The 21,570-nt window shown below is 30.4% G+C and overlaps 3 protein-coding genes and 1 long non-coding RNA gene across 5 annotated transcripts; 2 read left to right on the top strand and 2 right to left on the bottom strand.

The window, feature by feature from the left end:
• The first annotated feature begins 1,980 nt into the window (after nucleotides 1-1,980).
• On the top strand, nucleotides 1,981-9,272 carry LOC111678533 (inactivation-no-after-potential D protein). Its single transcript, XM_023439914.2, has 12 exons — nucleotides 1,981-2,196; nucleotides 6,021-6,091; nucleotides 6,238-6,444; nucleotides 6,507-6,579; nucleotides 6,636-6,844; nucleotides 6,910-7,000; nucleotides 7,071-7,426; nucleotides 7,482-7,634; nucleotides 7,691-7,762; nucleotides 7,827-8,087; nucleotides 8,148-8,444; nucleotides 8,729-9,272. Exons 1-12 carry the CDS (start codon nucleotides 2,172-2,174, stop codon nucleotides 8,915-8,917), a joined length of 2,004 nt encoding a protein of 667 aa, XP_023295682.2. The 5' UTR covers nucleotides 1,981-2,171; the 3' UTR covers nucleotides 8,918-9,272.
• LOC111678531 (60S ribosomal protein L23) lies at nucleotides 9,083-11,085 on the bottom strand. The gene is made up of 4 exons (XM_023439913.2): nucleotides 11,009-11,085; nucleotides 10,775-10,858; nucleotides 10,559-10,686; nucleotides 9,083-9,333 (listed from the first exon to the last, which is right to left on the bottom strand). The coding sequence occupies exons 1-4, from the start codon at nucleotides 11,019-11,021 to the stop codon at nucleotides 9,136-9,138; spliced, it is 423 nt and encodes a 140-aa protein (XP_023295681.1). The 5' UTR covers nucleotides 11,022-11,085; the 3' UTR covers nucleotides 9,083-9,135.
• A 961-nt stretch (nucleotides 11,086-12,046) lies between these two features.
• Nucleotides 12,047-17,877, top strand: LOC111678538 (tudor domain-containing protein 5). 2 transcript variants are annotated; one of them, XM_023439920.2, is made up of 9 exons: nucleotides 12,047-12,383; nucleotides 12,441-13,367; nucleotides 13,505-13,627; nucleotides 13,690-13,766; nucleotides 13,876-14,017; nucleotides 14,078-14,296; nucleotides 14,611-14,736; nucleotides 14,800-14,843; nucleotides 14,979-17,877. In XM_023439920.2, exons 1-9 carry the CDS (start codon nucleotides 12,195-12,197, stop codon nucleotides 15,217-15,219), a joined length of 2,088 nt encoding a protein of 695 aa, XP_023295688.2. In that variant the 5' UTR covers nucleotides 12,047-12,194; the 3' UTR covers nucleotides 15,220-17,877. The 2 variants fall into 2 exon arrangements, with proteins under 2 accessions (XP_023295688.2, XP_023295689.2); XM_023439921.2 differs by having other exon boundaries at nucleotides 12,048-12,383; nucleotides 14,800-14,878; nucleotides 14,979-15,119.
• A 1,501-nt stretch (nucleotides 17,878-19,378) lies between these two features.
• On the bottom strand, nucleotides 19,379-21,441 carry LOC124420872. Its single transcript, XR_006941419.1, has 2 exons — nucleotides 20,737-21,441; nucleotides 19,379-20,706 (listed from the first exon to the last, which is right to left on the bottom strand). It is a non-coding gene; the product is annotated as an uncharacterized LOC124420872 (long non-coding RNA).
• Between the last annotated feature and the right edge of the window lie 129 nt (nucleotides 21,442-21,570).

Raw genomic sequence — 21,570 nt, 5'->3', positions numbered from 1 at the left:
CATTAGTGTAGGACCAAAACTACTTTGTAAGATTATGCGAGTACATGAACCGCATCATGGTCCTACATAGTACGATCTATGGACCCTGTTGTTTTCAACGAAATAAACATGATCTATGTCTACATTGAAATTTTTACAAAGGGAAGTTTTTGTATTATCTAAGTGGATCGTGTGCTTAGATTACAATAAATTTAAGCAAAAACTAAGTTTCTTTGAGGGCTTCTTAGTGCCGATCCATATACAATTTGTAGGATGGGTTTATGTTTGTATAAAATTTATTGAATTTTATTGCGATACCAGTGGACATAGTATTGTTGATCAAATGAACCCCGATCATTACATTACATCCGGCATGATCATCAATACAATTAGTTGTGTCCTTGTAGGTATATATGACCCAAAATAAACAAAACAACAAAGATAATATACACAGTGGAAAAACCTTTAGAAATGTACCGAAATTGACACAATCCATTGGCAATAGTGATCTTACCTCTTTGGTTAATATTAATACATCGGATGTATATAATATTTTGATTTCGTCAATGAATTGATGCATTATTTAACAACATAGTCTTGTCGTTCGTATGTATGTATATATACTATGATAACGGATGTTATTAAAGAAGTAATAAATACTTTGGTGTCAATTTGGCAGCAGACGTGTATAATTGGAAAATGTATTTTTTCCCTCTTTGCTTTTATGACCAATATTTTTAAATTCTTTCGATTTAAAATTTTAGTCAATAATTTTCCCTTCCAGTTAATGACCGGTTATTAACATTAAGGAAAACAAACATATAAAAATTTTTAAATATATTTATTGTATGTATTTATTATTTCTAAACAATTTACACAAAACAAGGAAATAATATAAATGGGCACAAGGTAGACTTATTCAAAATAAAAATGAAAGTTTTCCTCATCACGTATATTATGACGTAGGTATTTAAAATTTTAACAAAAGCAAAAAAAAATGTTGAAAATTTATGCAACGAATATAGTAAAACACAAACTAAGAAAATATTTCTAAATCCATGAACATATAGCTAGACAAACAAATACTTTATCTAACTATAATTTAAGTAGCATAGAGTTTCAAGACTCCTAGAATAATTTCAGAACAGTAATTTTTATATTTTAATATGGGCGACATACATTAGTGACAATTAGATTTGGTGCTCTTGAATGGTTCTTGAGAATTATGTTGGAGAAAGCTTTTAAATGTGATCTGGCGATAACTGGCAGAAATTTAGAACTGCAACACCATTTATAGAAAAATTTTTAACACTTTTATCAAGATTTTTTACTTCAAAACTTTTTATCGCGATTTTGCCCCAATTAGGTGCCGTAGTTTTTGATTTAGTTTCATTAAGTTCTTTAGAATTTTTTTATATATTTTTTTCGGAAACCCTTATATGTTTATTACCCACTAACATGTGTAAAATTGTAATATGTGTTATATTCTCTAAACATTGGAACATGTTTTTTAAAATAGTGTTCTAACAAAAATCTAACGATTTGAAGGCACTTTTAAGGTTTCCATTTGAGGTATATTGACATGGGTCTCTTATTTCTTTTTTTAAGCATTTTTAACGAATACGTCTCGTCAATTGTAAAAACAAAACGAAAAAAAATAAATAACAATTTAAACAAAGTTACAATTTAACCTTAATGTCGGAGAACCATTTGGTTCTTTCTTAAACGCTGAAATTTTTCTCAATTATTTGGCCAAACAAAGTTCACCTTCTGAAGCTTATAGTTTAAGAAAATTTTGATTTCGTAAGTTAATTAAAATCGTCTCAGTCTTTGTTGTTACAACAAACATTTTTTTCCCATGTAGAATTGTTGTGTTTATTTTTTTATTTAAGAAAACAATAATCAATAGACTGACCACCACTACCACGGAAAACTAGAATAAAAGAAAATGCTCACTAAGTCAGTTAGTTAGTCAATGATTGCATATCGCTAATTTTAATTTCAGTTTCGAATAGTACTTGACGGCGGTCGCGTCGAAATCGGTTAAAGCTTTTCACAAACTTTCTACACATTTAATTTTTAATCAATTCCTATTAAATTATAAATTAAAAAAAAAAAAATAAACTTTATGTTAATAATTATTATATTTAATGCCTTAAAAATTCCCATATAATTTATTAAAAAACAAAAAAATGGTGCAAATTAATGGGTCTAGTGGTGAGTTTGCATGTGAATTTTTCACTTACGAAACGGCTGTCAAAGTATTTTGTGTTTAATAAAAGTGCTTATGTAATTATTTCATAAATCTAACAATTGCTTAATCAAAACTGTATTTAAATGGATTAAATGTTACATCCAAAAAAACAACTGCTCATGTAGGTATACTTTTCTTTTTTGTAACAGATTTTCATGTTGATTTCCTTGTAAAGTTCATGAATATTTGCAAAAAAAAATACCTTGTATTCATTTAAAGGTGAAAAAGTTTTATAATAATATAATCATTGTATTTAGAAAAAAACACACAACCCACTAATACACTCGTAAATAGCTTAAATCTTATTTAAGCAATTATGTACATGTGGTGGTATTAAACATATTTCTTTCGCCATGTTTTTTTTGCGTTTTAACGATTTTTTAAAAACGATTTCCTTCCTCATGCTTTTACCTTCAATTGAAATCAAAGCTGTTAAAAATTTTCAGCTATTCGTCATAGCAGTCTAAACAGTCTAGGAAATATTCAGATTTAATTTAGATTTTTTAACGATTTTCCTATTTTTTTTAATTATCAGTCTCAAAACTCTCGACCCATCAACCATTTAAAAATATAAGTTTAAAAAATAGTTTCCATAAATTTTTGGGACTATTTTTCGAATCAAAAACCCGCTATCTTGTATAGTTTGCCAGATAATCAAAATGTTTTGGATACTTTTGGAAATAGATTGTTACCAAATTTCACAAATTAATAAACATATTAATTTGCGATTTTTATGAACAAAAATCGTATGTTCAAGGACAGAATTGTTTGGGGGCTACAAGAGCGCATGGTTCGATTTAAAGGAAATTCAATAAGCAGCTTGTACGTATGTTTTGAGAACGCATTGTAAAAATATCGTTTTTCTAAATATCGAGATTTTGGGTAAAAAGTTAAAACTAACTCGTTATGCTATGTATAAACGGTTGTTAGATCTTACAACATTGGCAGTAAAATGTACAGAAAATGTCTAATAATACTGTCAACTTACAAATTTTGTCTTGTAATATTTTCGGTAATGCTTTTTCTGACAACGTTGCAAAAGAAAAATTTTAAGTTCATATGATTATTGGGCTTTTTCTAAACATTTTACTAACAACATTGTAAGATCTGACAACCTTATATCACGGTTTATAGTTAAGGAAACAAAAAGTTGAACCAATAAGTTTTCTGTAATTAATAAATATATCCCTGGAATCACCAAGTGAAAAAAAATCAAAAGTGTTTCTTCTCCTTATACCCCCTAGATCCTGGATAATTCATAATTAATTTTCTATTCCTTTTATGTCGGAATCTCTCTCTCTGACCTATAGTGCAATGTCTGTCCAATCTGGCAGTTACACAATTAAGTTTCGTAATCGAATTTACAGTTAAGCATGAACGACCATATTACACTCTACACCAGTGATTATATTAAAAATGTTGATAAGTTTTTTTTTACTTTTTAAATAATTAAGTATTTAATTGTTAACAAAAAACGAATTTTCTTAATGAGGGGTTATATAGGGAGTTAATATGGTTCTATTGTTTTTAATAGAGGGATTTACGTCTACATTAGTTATTAATGCAAAATATCATCGTGATATAAGTGTTTATAAGTAAATTTTAACCATCAAGTGATATAAGAACATTTAACATATCTATGAGGACAAAAAGGAGTACGTTTATGAGGGGTCTATACGACCGACTTTAACCATTTTCAATAGGTTTCTTTATTGAATCAGAAAAATAGTATGTGCCAAATTTCATCAAACCTTCAGAGCGTTCATAAGGGTTTCAAGGACACACAGGCGGACGGTCGGACAGACGAACAAATCGACGCAGGCAGTGATTCTAAGCTGATTGATATACTTTAAGGTAAATCAATCGGCTATATGGAAAATTCATAAGTAATAGTACAAAACTTTAGAAATTTGTATATTAAATGTTTGTTTTAGTTCCAAAATACGGTTGGTACCCATTTATTTCTAATAAGAAAGAAATTTCGAATGTTTTAAACACCTATCCGTTTACTCATAAACGATAAAGCTATGTGCATACGATTGTTATATCTTACAATATTGGCAACGTGTCAATTTACAATTTTAGTCATGTTTGAAAGCAAACTAAATTTTTAGTTTAACAGGTTGTTAGACATTTTCTAAACATTTTACTGCCGACGTTGTAAGATCTGCCGATAATCCTGTGTCACAGCTTTAAGCGTTGTATGACACTTTTGTGTTATCATGTTCAAATCATACCGATCGTAAATTAATATTTGCAAAGCTTTGAAATTAACGTTTGTTTAATTTTTCTTTTAAGTTGGTATGTCGCATATAGCGGTACTGCCACCTTTTGGCAATACCTTATAAAAGAGCAAATCTGGCAACATTTAAATTTGAAAATCAACCGAAAATAATGAACTTTTAAAATAAAGTTGAAATACAAATTTCAACAAAAGTAATCGTCTTTGCATTTCATTAGGGCAACTAAAAATATGCTTTAAATGAAGTGTTTTAGGCGCTTCTAATATTCTCCTTAAAAATTTATCATTTTCCAAATAAAACCCTAGCTTTTTATTATATTTGAGACCTTATAAAAGAGGGAAGACACCTTCATTTATAAATCGGTTATGTCATCTGAAAGTCGACTTAAAACTCTATCATATTTCCATGTTTTTTCGAGATAGTTTAACCTGAAGTTTGGTAAACCCATAACATTGCAAAAATTCAACTCTGTCATTATATTATGACAAACTTATTTGTCTTGAATTGTTAAATCTTTATTTTAAAGTTAGGCAGTTCGGAGTTTTAAACCACATAACGTATTTTAAGAATTAAGGTATCTTTTTCCTTTTAAGAGATCTTATCAGCTTTTAGGTTACGATAACCTGATATATGGCTCAATAATTCTGAACAGTAAGCATTGCTCTCTAGGTTTCGATTTTTTCAAATTTTGGCGGCCTGTGTAAATTTCTAGGAAAAGATTAAGAAGCTTTTTTGAAATACAAACTATTATGAAAGAACAGTCGGTCATAACCTACCATGTAATACCCTACACCAGTAAGTACGGTCATGTACGAGCACTTTGCTCAAATACTCGAGCTATCTAATCTCTGTCCACTGCTGCAGTAGACAGCAGTAACTAGAGACCATCAAATAAACCAAGAACATTGTTCTTACAAAAAAACTCTGTGTTTGATCTGGTATGAACATTCTTAACTATAAACATACCTGGAGAAGAAAGGAAAAAGATAGCTTTCTTCTACCACAATTCAACTCAGCACACTTCTTCATTCATCGTGTGTAGATGAGTTCTGTATACCCCCACATTTATCCTGTATCATGTACATTTAACATTCACTTATGTCCAACGTATGTCCCACAGTCACTCCTCTGCGGGGTATCTGTTGACTTCCACAACAGCCCCGAACTTACTCAGAATTTACCGGTCATCATCAGTCTTTTAACCGACATTCTCATTATCGAAATTGTGTTTAAATCACGAGCACCGGTTCCCTTGGGATACAATTGATTGTCACCAGTTTAAAATCCCAGCAGACTAGAGGTACTTGTAGCACCTCTTTTCCTCGACATTGCAATCACACCAAGATAAGGTTTTTTTCATCAAGGTTACATGCCCCCGAGGGGTATGCATTTAGGGGCAATAATTTCAACATTTTTATTATATAAACAAAGTATTTTCTTTTTGGCTAGTTCCATGATATCCTAAAATTTGGCAGCCGTTTCAAAAAACCACAAGTCCTAATAATTACATTTCATAAATAACTATAAAATTCAAAACAATTTAGGTCAAGTACAATCCGTAACTTTAGATAAAACAGGAAAGAAATCCTTTGGTCTAAGTATAGTGCGAGGAGAGGTAAGTAAAATATCAAAAATATTATGGACGGGTTTTCCAATTCAATTTTCCTAAAGGGAAGAAAGCTTTGAACATTTCATTTCTTCCCTTAAGGAGAACCGGTAAAAACCCGGACTAAATCTAATAAAACTTTATCTAAAAACCAGGTCAAAGATGGAACAAATTCAAAAGGCATATTTATTAAGGGCATAGTGCCCGATAGTCCGGGTCATTTGTGTGGAAAAATCAAGGTGGGTGATCGTTTGCTAACACTGAATGGCAAAGATGTACGCGATGCCACAGAACCGGAAGTAATTAATTTGATTAAACAGGCGGGCAATAGAATTGATTTAGAAATACAAAGCTATGGAGGGGTAAATTTAAAGCAATCACAACTATTTTCTTAAATATATTATAAATCGTTTAATTTTTAAAGGAACAACACAACAAAGATGGTAATGAAATTAAGGAAAATGGTTTTTCACAAAATCGCAATATGTTTAATCAGGGTAAAAATTAGCTAAAACTTATGGTAACCTCTTTAAATGACATCTAATTTTTATAGCTTCTATTAAACAAGCACCCATGAAACAAACTCCCTTGAAACCACAACAATCTATTAAACAGGCTCCTGGCAGGCCGCCCAATGTTAATGCCATGCTGAAAAATTCCAATATAACTTCGACGCTCAATAATAAAATGGATATGGGCGACGATGATGACGAAGACACACGCGATATGACCGGTCGCACAAGATCTGCGGCTGGTGTTGAGGTAACAAACAGATAAATTTTAACTGTAATTTTCATAAGAGATCTTTAATATCAAACTTCCTTTAGATTGATCGTGCTTCCGCTGGCAACTGTAAATTAAATAAAATGGAAAAAGATAGAGATAAAGAAACCGAAGATGAGTTTGGCTATACTAAAGGTAAACTGTAAACCCCTTTAAAATGGAGTAAATACTTTTTTTAAAATAAAAATAATTATGTATAATTTAGCTAAAATCAACAAGCGATACAATACCATGAGAGATTTGCGTAAATTGGAAATTACTCGACCCACAAATACCGCCTTAGGCTTGGCTTTGGCCGGTCATAGTGATCGACAAAAGATGGGTTGTTTTGTGGCCGGTGTTAATGCGAATGGACCTTTGGCTAATGTAGATATAAAACCAGGCGATGAGATTTTAGAAGTTAACGGTACCGTTTTGAAAAATCGTTGCCATTTAAACGCTTCGGTAGTATTTAAAAATATCGATGGTGAACGTTTGGTTCTGATAACATCTCGCAGAAAACCAGGCGATGAGGGCATGAGTGTGAAATCAATTAAGAAATTTCCACCAGAAATTGATGATGTAAGCTCTGAAGTGGCCATATATTTCTTTATCTAAAAAAATACTTATTTTCTAGACCAAATTTCTATTCGAGCAATTCCCCAAAGCCAGATCGGTGCAGGTGAAAAAGGAAGGTTTTCTGGGTATAATGATAATCTATGGTAAACATGTGGAGGTGGGCAATGGAATTTTCATATCAGATTTGCGCGAAGAATCAAATGCTGTGTTGGTAAGTTAAATCATTTTGACTCGATAGCAAGTAGTCTCTAATTTACACTTTCAAAGGCGGGTTTAAAAGTCGGTGACATGTTGCTGGCTGTTAATAAAGATGTCTGTTTGGAATCGAACTATGATGAGGTAAGTTTTGTATTTATGCTTTTTTAACCTATAAACAAATTCTCACATATTTGTTTGGTTACAGGCAGTGGCCTTGTTGAAACGTGCCGAGGGCATAGTTAATTTGGTAGTGTTAACCTTAAAATCCGATGAGCAACTTAAGAAAGAGAAAGAAGAGGAGGAAAAGAAAAAGAAGAAAGAAGAGGAAGCTAGCAAAGAACCAGAAAAACCTGCCGATCCAGCAACGGTACAAGTCGAACCGGGTCGCAAATTTGTCCTAGAGATAAAAACTGACAAGAAACCTCTGGGTGTAATTGTAGTGGGTGGCAAAAACAATTACGTCAAGGTAGGCTAAGTTGTTTTATTTTCGTCCTTTCCATCTAAATATTATTATAAATTTCCTTAGACGGGCTGTGTTATAACTCACATTTATCCGGAGGGCATGATTGCTGCCGATAATCGTTTGAAAATTTACGATCATATAATACAAGTAAATGGCAAAGAACTCCAATGTGAAACAATGACCACTTTGAAAATTCATCAATTGTTCTATACACTCTATGAGAAGATTGTCACTATACAAGTTTTCCGCGCCGATCCACCCGAAGTGGAAACATTTAAGGTGGAGTTTACAAAGAAAGCTGGCAAGGATTTGGGTCTTTCGTTGGCACCCAATGAAAAAGGATGCACAATTTCAGAAATTGTAAGTTAACATTGTTATTTGTATTGTATATGACCCGAATTGTCGTAGCAGTGATCGAACTATCGTATGCAACGAAAAGTTTAAACTCGATAGGGAAATTAAAGAAATAAAAAGATATTCTTTAAATCACGAATACGATAATCTGGTAAAAATCTCCCTAATCGATTCCCAGTATATAGTAAAGTTATTTTTTAATTGCTTAATAACAAAAACCGTTACATTAAAATCGAAATTTGAAATAATTTCTAAAAAGATCAATAATTGTTTACAAATTTCCTTTCTAGACTTCTGCTGGTTATGCTGATATCGATAATAAACTACAACGCGGTGACATTATAACTAAATTCAATGGTGACTCATTGGAAGGAACAACCTTTGAAGTTTGCTATGCCATATTTAAGGGAGCCACTGGTAAAATATCTTTGGAAATAACTAGACCCAAGCCCACTTCACGTACAGAACCACCGAAATAAATCCAACTAGACGAAGACCTCAAAAGGGGAAGTTGCGATAAAATTTGCTATTGTTTCCAAATTTACGCTATTTTCAAAAATTAAATCCTCTTGCTAAAAATAAAAAACGGTCGATTGTTTTAAATTAAATAACTAATTGATTAAATAAAGAAAATTAACAAATAATTTTTTTGTGGTCACTTTCTTTTGTTTATTTTGTTTTTGTAAAATAAAAAATTTTAAGCAATAGAACTGGCGTTGGAGGCAATACGGGGCCACAAGTCAGCGCATTCCTTAGCGACGGGACCAGTAATGGCGGAACCTTTCATTTCACCCTTATTATTTACTATCACCCCCGCATTGTCCTCAAAGTATATAAACACGCCATCCCTCCTTCTGAAAGGTTTTCTCTGGCGAATAACCACAGCGGGCATTACCTGTAATAAACGACAAAAAAGAGAAGAAAACATAAAAATAAGAAATGTATATCAAAAGAATAGAAAAAACGCTAACACAAGATAATGTTTTACACACGATTTACTTTAGACAAGAGGATTTAGAATGAAATATATTTAATGTTGGTAAGAGGAGGAGGATTGTACAATATTGTGTGGTTGTTATAGAAATAGTTTATTTTTATGGCATTTAACGAACGATTGGTTTTTAGCTGCAAATGAAATTAATTACCATGGATCTGAAAAATAGTAAAAGTCTTGTCTTGTCCGCAAATTTCTTTATGGAAGTTTTTGCGAGGAATTTGTTTAACAAATGGCGCCTGTATTAATTCTCTTTTGATCACTATCCGATTCCATATTAGAATATTATTATAGCCACAAAATGTTGACTTTTTGGGACATGGCCCTATCAAAAACTCCACAGTTGGTTCAACTACAGTTATTTTTGGAATTGGGCCATAAAGGGATTCTATATAAAAGAATCTTAAGTAAATCTATAAAATTTATCCAAATATATTTATCTTTACCTAGTGTAGGGTACTAAAAAGCTGGACAAGTTCTCCAAACATTGTTTTTTATTGATACTACATTTACTTCAATAGAACTAGACTATCGACATAGTTAATGTTGAACCCTGGTTTAAATTGAAGACCGGCTTTGATTAAGAAGTTTCACCAAAGGCAAACACCGGCCGGAACGTTCCCACGACAATTGGATCTTCGCTCCGGAACGACACGAGTCATACTCGGCCAAAGATTGTCTGTAATAACGAAAGTTTTTTCCCCAGGAAAGAACTATCGGCAACATTCGAGCTGTTACAACAACAACCGGCCGGAAAATACTAAGTCTACACAATATCAAAAAGGTATGGGCTTTAGTTAGTAACTAAGCATTTTATAATCACAATTAGATAAATATCCAAAGTTGTAGCCCATCAATTTAACTATCAAGGACAGACACCAAACTAAAGATATTAAACAATATTTGTGATAAAGTATTTCACTTTTTTACACTACAAAACTGTACGAAATTTTAACAATTGGCTAATAAAGCCACTTAATACACAAAACACTGGTCACATTTTCTTTTGTATACTTATTCCTACAACAACAACTAACACACTACGTTAAAATCACACCACTCATTGTTTCTCCTCTTCTACCCAAAAATTATAAATTAAAATCACTTTAACTTTCAATACACTTACCTTCTTTCTCAATTCTGGTTTACCCTTCTTAACGGTGGCAACAAACATATCACCAACACCAGCAGCTGGCAAACGGTTCAAACGACCACGGATACCATGGACAGCGATGACAAACAAGTTCTTGGCACCTGGATTTACAAAAGAAAATACAATTTCGTTAACATTTTCATTGATAACCGAACTGAAAATTTGGCATATTCCAAACTCAAAACCCACCTGTGTTGTCAGCACAGTTCATGACAGCGCCAACAGGCAAACCAAGGGAGATGCGGAATTTTCCTCCCGCGGTACCACCACGTCCTATTTTTCATATGTAATAGAAAAAAAGCACAAAAATAATTTATTTAGTTTGTTGTTCATAATAATTAACACGTTTTGTTTGCAGTAATTAATAACTTTAATTTACACATTTTTTCGATTTTATAAGATTAAATTAGAAAAAATTTTCACCTCTCTTAGACATATTACGGCTGGTTCACAATCAAAAGGAAGTCAAAAGAAAGAAAAAAGAGAAAAACAATTGACAAGTACAATTTGCGGCCAACTTCGGGTGGGTGTTGCCAACCATTTTGACTGTTTATGCAGGGTTGTATTTAATGTGTAGTATGTCAGTGTTATATTAATAGAGTTGTATTTTAAGAATAATAAAGTAATTTTATCTCTTTATTAATTATATAATTATTATTTATTAAATTTATCTTTTTATGTTTATTAAATTAAAATAAATAGGAATAATATTCAAGTGATATAGGAAGATTAACAAAAAAGGCAGCAATACTAGAAGCGTAATTAAATAATTTAGTATTTTATCTGCATTATTGTTCTTTTCAGCCCAAATGGATATTTGGCATCCCATTTCCATGCAAATATTTAAAATAATTTCAATAAAGAACTTGACGAAAAATAACGTTACATAATAAAGTTACACTAGAAATGTGACAAAAACTTGTGTGTGCTAAAGTGTTCGAACATTCGAATATAATTCAACTCAGTGTGTATAGTTCTCTTCTTTATTTTTTAACAACTTTTAAAACAATATTTAATTTTAATGTTTAATTTTATTTATTTTTCCAAATTTTATAAATGAATCCTGACTGATATTACGAAACATGCGTTCAATACTTATCACGTGATCCCTTCATAAATATTGATACAAATTTTGGATTTCAGAATATTGGGTTTTAATTCATGTCACAATAAAGCAATAATTAATAAGCAAACAAAAGTGTGCGAATATATCTATGTTGTGATGGTTTCCAATAACCAGAGTTGTAATTGATATTTTTAAAATTTATTACATTGTAATGTAGTCTAAACATGTAAATTTTCATGAAAAAATTATAGATAAAAACATTTTTTATTCGAGAATTAACCAACATGAAAACATTTTTGTACACCACTGTATATATCAAAGTGACTATAAAAGTGGTCAAACTGTAAATCAAATGATTTGTTTACGTTATGGAATTGAAACATGTCTGAAGAATTTACACAAACAAATACCGCGAAATGTCAGTTGTTATTGTCAATAGGAAAACAAAAAAATCATAAAATTCTATTTTATCACTTTTTTAATTGTGCGTTTTAATAATTCTTATTATTAATTTAGTGTTAACAACTAATAAAATGTGCTAAAATGGAAAAATCCGCATTAACTGAAGTAAAGGCTATACTTAAGTCTTTAGTACTTTCAAGTCCTGACAAAATTACCATTGAACAATTGAATCATGATTATCGTGATGTAGAAGGACAAATTATACCCTTTCGCCGGCTAGGCTATGGCAATTTGGAAGAATTCTTACGTTCCATACCAGATACATTAAGGGTGAGTAATGAGTATGAGCTTATAGAAAACTTTAAACTAATTAAGCATATGAAATAGGTATTTGGCAGTGGTCCAACAGCTATGGTATGTTTTGTGGCCAATGAAAAGTCTGATCATATACATGATATGATAATGAGACAGAAAAAACCTAAATCCAAGGCGGCACGAACAAGAGCTAAAAGTTCGGCACGCCCTAGAAGCAATCCACCCCAAAGAAGTAACCGATTTACGGGAAATATTAGACAACCCGCTAGAACTGTAGGACAACAATTATCACCCTTTCAAAGTGTTAATCGCAACCATTTTACTAAAACTGTTCAAGTGAGAGATATACCCCAATTGGTGAAAAAATCCAATTATGTGCCACCAATTTTAGACCATCAAATGATGTACGCTTTACCACAACCAAGTGGTATAGTTTTGAATACTGAACAGAATTTAAATTTACAATATGGCATATTTAAAGCTTTAGACGACCAGGCCCGAATGTACCAAGAACAGGTCAGACAGTTAAATAGTTTGTTGAAAAAACAATGTAGTGTAACAGCACCCCCGTCAAAAGCTCTTGCAACTGAGCCGCCACCACCTCTTCCCCGACAACAAACAAGAACTGTTAAATTTTCTTCCGATATTAATTCATCCGCACAAAAAGAAATAGAAACTAAATATGAATCTCTTGAGAAAACACCAATCGAGGATGAAAAAGAATGTATTGATTTAAATCTTCCTAAAGCTGTTAAACAAATGCCTATTAAATTATCGGAAGAAGTAGAAAATCTACTCGAAATGCCTAAACTTAACAAACCCATTAATACCATAAAGGAGTCTAGCTATGTGCATGATAGTTCTGATAAATTGCAAAAAAACGATATTACTCCACTTAAGTTGGAAGTAGCTACAGAAGTGAAAGAGAAAATAAGATTTTTTGATGAGAGTACTGATAAAGTCGAAGATCCAGATGAAGCTGTACCCTCATTTGCTGCTGTAAGTTTACAGGATGAAAAGTTGATAGCAGACAGTAATGTTAAACACATTTTATTTAGTCGAATGCTGTCCCTTACCTTTTACCTTGATTTTGAGTTTAAATCGTAAATATTTATTTTCATTTGTTTTAATTTTAGAAAAACAACGTCTTCCGTTTAGATTTTCCCGAACACACTGTGCCTTATGGCTTTAAAATTGCACCTTATAAACTATCTGATGACATTACCGTTGGATCGTGTATAAAAATCTTTATATCTGAGGTTTAACTTCATGTTTTAAATGAAATTATTTAGCATTTACATTGTAACAGTTTTCTTTTTAGATACACAATCCATTTAAATTTTGGTTTCATATACATAAAGACAATCATGAATTGGATGTGCTGATGTATCAAATTGAGTAAGTATGTATTTTTTTTAAATCTAAAATAATTTGACATAAAGGAATAATAAGAAAGCAGTACATTGTCAGAAAACACATCTCTATTTTGCATATTTGGTATTTATAGACGTTATTATTCCCCACTGGAGGCTGAGGACTTGCGTATTCCTATGATGTGTTTAACACCCGGACAAGTATGTGCTGCTTGTTATAATGGTTTATGGCATCGTGCTGAAATTGTAGCTCCTCCTGTTAATACTACCATTAAAGTAAGTATTTTCTTACAATTTGCTTTTTAATATTTGTTTTATAATTTTATATTTTCATAGGTTTCCTTTATGGATTATGGTACGGTAACGGAAGTAGAAACAGAAAATATAAAATTTTTAGCCTCATATTTTGCACAATTACCGGCTCAAGCGTTAAGAGGTTGCCTTTCTCATATTAAACCACGTGCTTTTCACTGGAGTCATGAGGCAACAACTTATTTTCTGACATTAGTGACTGAATTGATGTTGTATGCAAAAATTGTTGAAATTGATAGAGAGGTGAGTTCTTTTGATCTGAAATTTTAGTTAAAAGTTTTACAACTAGAACTGAACTAGAACTGAACTAGAACTGAACTAGAACTGAACTAGAACTGAACTAGAACTGAACTAGAACTGAACTAGAACTGAACTAGAACTGAACTAGAACTGAACTAGAACTGAACTAGAACTGAACTAGAACTGAACTAGAACTGAACTAGAACTGAACTAGAACTTAACTAAAACTGAACTAGATTTTAAGATACGTTTTATTTCACTTTTTTTAATTAGCATAATTATTTTTAAACTCGACATTAAACATTTTTATACTTAAGCAAAACATTTTATATATGGTATTGTGCAACACCAACGGTGAGGATGTGGTACAGGTTAATAAATCATTAGTGGAAAAACGTTATGCTCTATATAATGAGGATTGGAAAGCCCAAAAAATTAGTGAAGTAAGTTAAATCAAATGAAATAATAATAACAAAGTTTAGTCAATGATTTCTCCTTTCTTACAGAATAATGGAAAACGTATACATCATCCACGGGAAGATTTTCCTACGTGAGCTTTAGTTTTCATTTATCGTTATATAAGTAGTAATTGTCTTTGCATTTCTTATACAAATGTTGTTTTTTATGTAATACAATTAATATATTACTCTATTTCTGTTTATTTCTTTTTATTGTCTGTTTGTAGATTTTCCATGATAGAATCAGGTGAATATCCTAGTTTCATCGAACTGGTTAAACTACAGCAACGCGGTATCGATTATGAATCAATTTATGATATAATTATCTATAACCAATCGACTATTTTAAATAAACATGAAAATGCTCCTGAACGTATAAGGAATTTACCATATTTCCTAACGACTTCAAATCCCTTTCGTTCTGAAATTTTATTGGAATTATATGCTACAACATCGACTGCTATATAATACATAATTTTGGACGTGAAAATGTATTGGGTATGTTTAAAGACTTTTTTTATTATTATATTAAATTAGTATTACATTCATTTAAAGTACTGAAGTTTAAAATGGGACTATTTAATGTTATATTTATGATATTTCTTGTATTTAAGTTGAACAGTTTTTTTCTATTATTTTTTTATGTTACAGATCTTTTGCGTTAAAGATCTTAGGAGTATTACATTTTTTGTTGTTTTTTTACTGAAAATCTAATTGTTTTTTCTTTTTTTACTATATAAATGGACGTATACAAAAATTAACAAAAATGTTTTTTTAATGAATTTTTTAATTCACGTTGCTAATGTTGGTTTAACTCAGTTTTTCTTTAAGTTGAGGGTATTCTCTTTTAGCTTAAACTGTAGAATCATTGCGATTTTTTGTGTTAAAGATTTAAGGAGTTTTAACTTTCTACTATATAAATTTGGGGTAACTTTGTGTTCTAATGGGGCCCTTAAAAGTGTTGTTATTTTCTTTTAGTTAAAACTGCAGAATCATCATGATCTTTTGAGTTAAGTTGTAAGGATAGATAGATAAATAGATATATAGATAGATAGATAGATAGATAGATAGATAGATAGATAGATAGATAGATAAATAGATAGATAGATAGATAGATAGATAGATAGATAGATAGATAGATAGATAGATAGATAGATAGATAGATAGATAGATAGATAGATAGATAGATAGAGATCTATCTCCGGGACCTGATGGTATCCTAAACCTCGTTTTAAAAGCAGTTGTAGAGTGGTGTGCTGATCAAATATTACAGCTGATGAACACCTGCTTAAAGTATGGATCATTTCCGTCAATTTGGAAAAGACAAAAGCCATTAGAAGAACCGTCATCGTACCGACCAGTCTGTATGATAGACCCTAGCGGAAAATTATTGGAAAGAATTATATTCGATAGGCTTAAACAATGTATAGGCCTATCCAACATGCAATATGGCTTTAGGAAACAAAGGTCAACAATTGACGCAAAGAAGGCAATAAAAGGCAGCAGCTGGAGGAAGGGATCCATAGAATACTGTGCCCTCATAAACCTCGATGTAAAAAATGCGGAGAATATTGTGATAGCTCTTATACGATTCAACATTCCAACTTATCTCGTGACAATAATAAAATATTACTTTCGGCAGAGAATACTTATATACGAAACTGACAAAGGAATGAAAACCCATAATGCCACAGGAGGAGTTCTACGATGATCGATGCTTGGATCATTGTTGTAGAATGTGATGTACGATGGCATCTTGAGGTTGCAGCTCCCAAACAGAGCAAAAGTTATTGGCTTTGCCGATGACTTAGCGTTGGTGATAGTCTCGGAAAGTTGTATTCAGTTGGTGATATCATGGCTCTATAATATTAGTCTATCGCTAGCTGAGCATAAGACGGAAGCAGTACTCATAACTATTCGTAGATCGGTGGAATACATAATTCTCCACATTGGAAACTGTGAGATAAAAACAAAAGATTCTCTTAAATACCTAGGAGTTCTGATAGAACTCCTAACTTTTAAGCACCATCTAAATTATGTAAGGTTAAACCTGTAGCTCTTTGCAGAATAACGCCGAACACAAGGGGCCCAAAATATCTAAGGAGAAATCTACTAGATTCAAGTCCTATAACGGAAAAAATGGCTCTGTATACAGACTTGCAGCGCTACCAGTATGTTCTGCGTATAGGATGGTTCCGGATGATGCAGCCCTAATTATCACTGCTATGATACCAATTGACATATTGGCAAGAGTGGCAAAATACGAATTTGATGCATGGCACTCACTTGGAAATAATAGAGATTTTAGAAGTCAGAGTATAGATGAGTGGCAAGCAAGATGGTCAGCATTTACGAAAGGTAGATGAACATACATATATGCTTATACCAAATGTTGAAGTCTGATACAAAAGGCGACATGGTTTTCTAAATTTTTACCTAACACAACTCCTGAGTGGACACGGGTATTTTCGTTCATACTTATTCCGTTTTTAGAGGATCTGTGTTTTTTATGTGTCCACGTTTCGAGACTAATACAAGGAACTTGGAAAGACAGATAGGGAGCAAATTTTGCAGTTTTAAAACTGCAAAAGCAAGAGGAACTTAAAAAGAGAATTGTGAATATAAACTAAGTGCAGTTCTAAACTGTTTTTCCCCCTGCAATGAAATACTTTTGCGGTGGTCCCTCAGGGAGTTGGGGTCAGAGAAAACGAGGTTGTTTTAGCGTGTTAAAGTCTCGCACTTCTGGTATCATCGGACAACCAGTCTTTCGATGATTTTTCCCTCGTTAAAAAAAATATAGATAGATAGTTAGATAGGTAGATAGATAGATAGATAAGTTGATAGATAGATAGATAGATAGATAGATAGATAGATAGATAGATAGATAGATAGATAGATAGATCTATTTATCTAGATTTATCTGCGAACAATTTCGTTCTCGTTGCTTGTTCTCTTATCATCATGTGCATAACTGATCCTTAACTTATCTTCGTTTCAAAATCAGTCTTATGCCGATCAATAAAATATTCAGACTTTAAAAACGAAATTCTGAAACATTTCACAAAATAAAAATACTTTGATTGATTTATTTTTTTATTTTATAAGGCAAACGCTGTCCTTCTGGTTTTTTTTATTAGTTTACGTGTAATAAAATACAAGATATTCTTTACATTTGTTTGTTTTTTTTTTTTTGGTTGTTGTTATTTGTTGTTTTTGCTTACAATTCGAACAAATACAACTTGCAGTTTGTTTTAATATATATTTTTTTATTACTTGTTTCTTTTGTTTTAATTGTAATAAAAAGAGTTTTTGCTTAGCTAAAAAACTAATTTAAATTAATGATTATACATAATCATAATAAAAAACAAATACATATTTTAAATATTATTAAATAATTAATATAGTAATAATATTAATTATCGATTTAACTAATAATCTAAAAAAAAAAAAGTTTCTTTTACAATGGTCGTTACAGAGAATTTATAAGAAGTGAGTAGTTAAAACAAAGAAAAAAAGAGAGAAAGTTAAAAGCAAAATTAATAATTAAGTTAAATAATTATAAAATTATACTAGAATTATTTAGCTAGTGTTTAAAAATAATTACAAACTACAACTAAAGGTAAATAAAAATAAAAAGAAAAAAATAAAAATTTATTTAAATATTATGTATAAAAACAAAGAAAGTTTGTTAATAAATTATTGTAAATATTGTTTTATTTTCAATATAACAGTTAGTTGGTTGACAAACTTTCATTATGTTTATACTTTGTTTTTTTTTTCTTTCTTTTTTTAAAGGTTTAATGTAGTTTAATGTATAAAAAGTTATATTAAATATTTGTTTTAAAAATATAAATAGTTTTCAAAATTAATTATAAGATAACACACACAGTTGCAAAGAATGTATATTTTGAAGCCTTGGAGTTTCTTTTGGCAATACTATTACTATTTATTTCGTTTTAAGAAAGTATTTGCAACTGTGTATTTAATCTTATAATTATGGAAATATATTTTTTTAAATTATATATAAAAAAAAAAACAATTGTACACCAGATGAAATTCTTATTTGGTTTTTAACTATAATATAGTTTTGTTTTATTTATGTTTTTGTTGTAAGTTTTATTATTATTATTATTTGTATTATTTGTTATTTTAATACAATTTTCTTAATAATTGTGTGATTTTTCCTAAGTTTTTTTTTAAATTTTTTAAATAACATTTTTTAAGTTGCCGCTTTTTTTTCTACAATGTGTACTAAAAACAAATGTGTCATGCTTTTTTTTGTTTGTAATGTATAATTTTTTTTGTATTATTTTTTATTGGTATTTTTTATTTGCAGTTTATAACAATGATTAGTTTTTATATAATAATATTTTTCTATACTCATAATATTGTTTTTTTTAACATTTTGTTTTTTTTTGTTTAGTTGTTATATTGGTTAAAGATTTTAATATTATTTTTATTTTTTAATTATTTATTTACTTCACTAAATGTTGTTGTTTTTTTGTTTAGGTATTTATGTAGTTTTGTTTAATTCGTTTTCTTTTATTTTGTTTAGTATGTAGTGTATATGTTCATTTAATGAAAATACATTTTTTATTATTATTATTTTTTTTGTAGGAAATTTTAGTTTTTTTTTTTTTTTTGTAAAATGTTTTAATAGGAGGGCTAGTTGTTTTGTTTTAAAATATATTTATTATTAAATTGTTTGTTTTGTTCATTGGTTATGGTTTGTTTTAGAAGGAGCAGGTTTAGGAGTATTAGGTTTTGTTTAAGGAATATGATAATGGCAGATAGGGACAGAGATATATAGTTAGAGAGAGAGTTACGAGAGTTAGTTTTTAAATGTTTTATCAGGAGAAAGGAGGCTTAACTAATGCTTTTTTGTTTCTTTTTTCTTTTTGTTTTTATTATTTAATATTTATTCATTGACTATTTATTCTAATATTCTCTACTATTCCTATTGCAAAAATTATGTTTGGTTTTACTACATTAATAATAATAATAATCAACTTAAAACATCAGGTGGTTTCAGTTTAATGTTTAAATGAAATTAAGGAAAACTAATCTACAAAAACAATAAGTTATTTAATTCATTTAATTTATTTTGTTTAGGTCATTTTGTTTTTTTTATTATTATTTTTTTTAAAACTACATTAGTTATAATTTTGTTTAGGAGAATTAACGTTTTAAGTTAATAGCTACTAAATTCGTAGTTTTTTCTTTGTTATTATTATAGTTAAACTTTAATTAGGGAAAATCCTTTTCTGAAAATATATGTGTGTAGTTTCCAATATGAGAACTTTCAAATCAAATTTGTAAAGAAAGTTTATATGAAATTAATTTTTTTTTCGAAAATTAACGAATTAGTATATGAGTAGTCTTTGTATTAGTCTTTGGACAATTCTATTGACTAGTCTATAGTTTGATCTATTGATTAGTACAAAGAATATTTTATTGACTAGTCTATAAACTGGTCTTTAGACAATTCTATTTACCAGTATTTGGTTTTATCTATTGATTAGTCCAAATAATATTCTTATGACTAGTCTATGGATGGGTCTACATATTAACTGGTTCTCTGTTTAGTCTTTGAACTATTAAATAAACTGGTCTTTGAGCTAGTCAATTGGTTAGTCTATGGATTGTTCTGTTGATTACTCTATGGACTGATCTTATAACTAGTCGCTCAACTAGTCTTTGAACTGTTCTACTGAGTAGTATATAAACCGGTCTACTGACTTGTCAATGCACTAGACTATTGTCTATGTGTCTATGGACTGGTCTACTAACTAGTTTATAAACTGTCAACTAGTCCGTGAACGGGTCTACTAACTAGTCTTTGAACTGTTCTCCTAACTAGTCAGTAAATTATGGACTAGTTTATAAACTATATTGATGCGTTTGGTAACTAGTCTACTAGCTAGTCAAAGAGTAGTCTTTAAACTATTATAATGACTAGTTAATGGGATGGTCTTTAAACTTGACTAGTCAATGATCTTATAACTAGTCCCTCAACTAGTCTTTGAACTGTTCAACTGAGTAGTATATAAACTGGTCTACTGACTAGTCAATACACTTGACTATTGACGAGTCTATGGACTGGTCTACTGACTAGTTTATAAACTGGCAACTAAGTAGTCTATAAACTGGTCTACTGACTAGTCAATGCACCGAACTATTGACCAGTCTATGGACTAGTTTATAAACTGTCAACTAGTCCGTTAACGAGTCTACTAACTAGTCTCTCAACGGTTCTTCTAACTAGTCAGTAATTTATTAGTTTATAAACTATATTGATGTGTTTGGTAACTAGTCCTCTAACTAGTCAATGAGTAGTCTTTAAACTATTATATTGACTAGTTAATGGGCTGGTCTATTGAATAGTTAAATACCTAAGCTCTTAACAGGTCCATGGTCTAGTTTATGAAACCACTAGTTTACTGACTAGTATATTAACTATTCTATTCATTAGCATATAAACTTGTTCAAAATAGTATTCTATTGACTAGGCTATAGGCTGGTCTATTGAATAGTCAGAGTCTAGTTGAGTCTGGTCTATTGGCTAGTTAGTCTATAGACTAGTCTTTGTTCAGTATTGAAATTAAACATATTTTTCAAAAGTTAATGTTTTGAAATTGTAATTCTCTTAAACAAAATTTGCTACTAATGTAGTTTAATTTTAATTGCGTTTTTTTGTTTTATTTTGTTTTTTTTTTTCATCATTTTCATTAACTCTCATTTTGTTTTAAGTTCTTTAGGGTATTTTAAGTTTAAATCATTTTCATTATATTTTCTCTTGAATAATTTTGTTGTTGTTCT

This window comes from Lucilia cuprina, chromosome 6, assembly GCF_022045245.1.
Source record: "Lucilia cuprina isolate Lc7/37 chromosome 6, ASM2204524v1, whole genome shotgun sequence".
Taxonomy (NCBI): Eukaryota; Metazoa; Arthropoda; class Insecta; order Diptera; family Calliphoridae; genus Lucilia; species Lucilia cuprina.
Note: the sequence above shows the minus strand (reverse complement) of the source record. Positions and strands in the feature narration are given on the sequence as shown.

Excerpts from the sequence above, each read along its gene's own strand:
- LOC111678533 (XM_023439914.2), top strand. The coding sequence starts at position 2,172 with ATGGTGCAAATTAATGGGTCTAGTG. Across the intron at positions 6,845-6,909 it reads GATCTGCGGCTGGTGTTGAG|ATTGATCGTGCTTCCGCTGG; the intron begins GTAACAAACAGA and ends AACTTCCTTTAG. Across the intron at positions 8,445-8,728 it reads GATGCACAATTTCAGAAATT|ACTTCTGCTGGTTATGCTGA; the intron begins GTAAGTTAACAT and ends TTTCCTTTCTAG.
- LOC111678531 (XM_023439913.2), bottom strand. Across the intron at positions 10,687-10,774 it reads GAACTGTGCTGACAACACAG|GTGCCAAGAACTTGTTTGTC; the intron begins GTGGGTTTTGAG and ends TTGTAAATCCAG. Across the intron at positions 9,334-10,558 it reads AACCAGAATTGAGAAAGAAG|GTAATGCCCGCTGTGGTTAT; the intron begins GTAAGTGTATTG and ends CGTTTATTACAG.
- LOC111678538 (XM_023439920.2), top strand. The coding sequence starts at position 12,195 with ATGGAAAAATCCGCATTAACTGAAGTAAAGGCTATACTTAAGTCTTTA. Across the intron at positions 13,368-13,504 it reads CTGTACCCTCATTTGCTGCT|AAAAACAACGTCTTCCGTTT; the intron begins GTAAGTTTACAG and ends TTTTAATTTTAG. Across the intron at positions 14,737-14,799 it reads AAGCCCAAAAAATTAGTGAA|AATAATGGAAAACGTATACA; the intron begins GTAAGTTAAATC and ends CCTTTCTTACAG.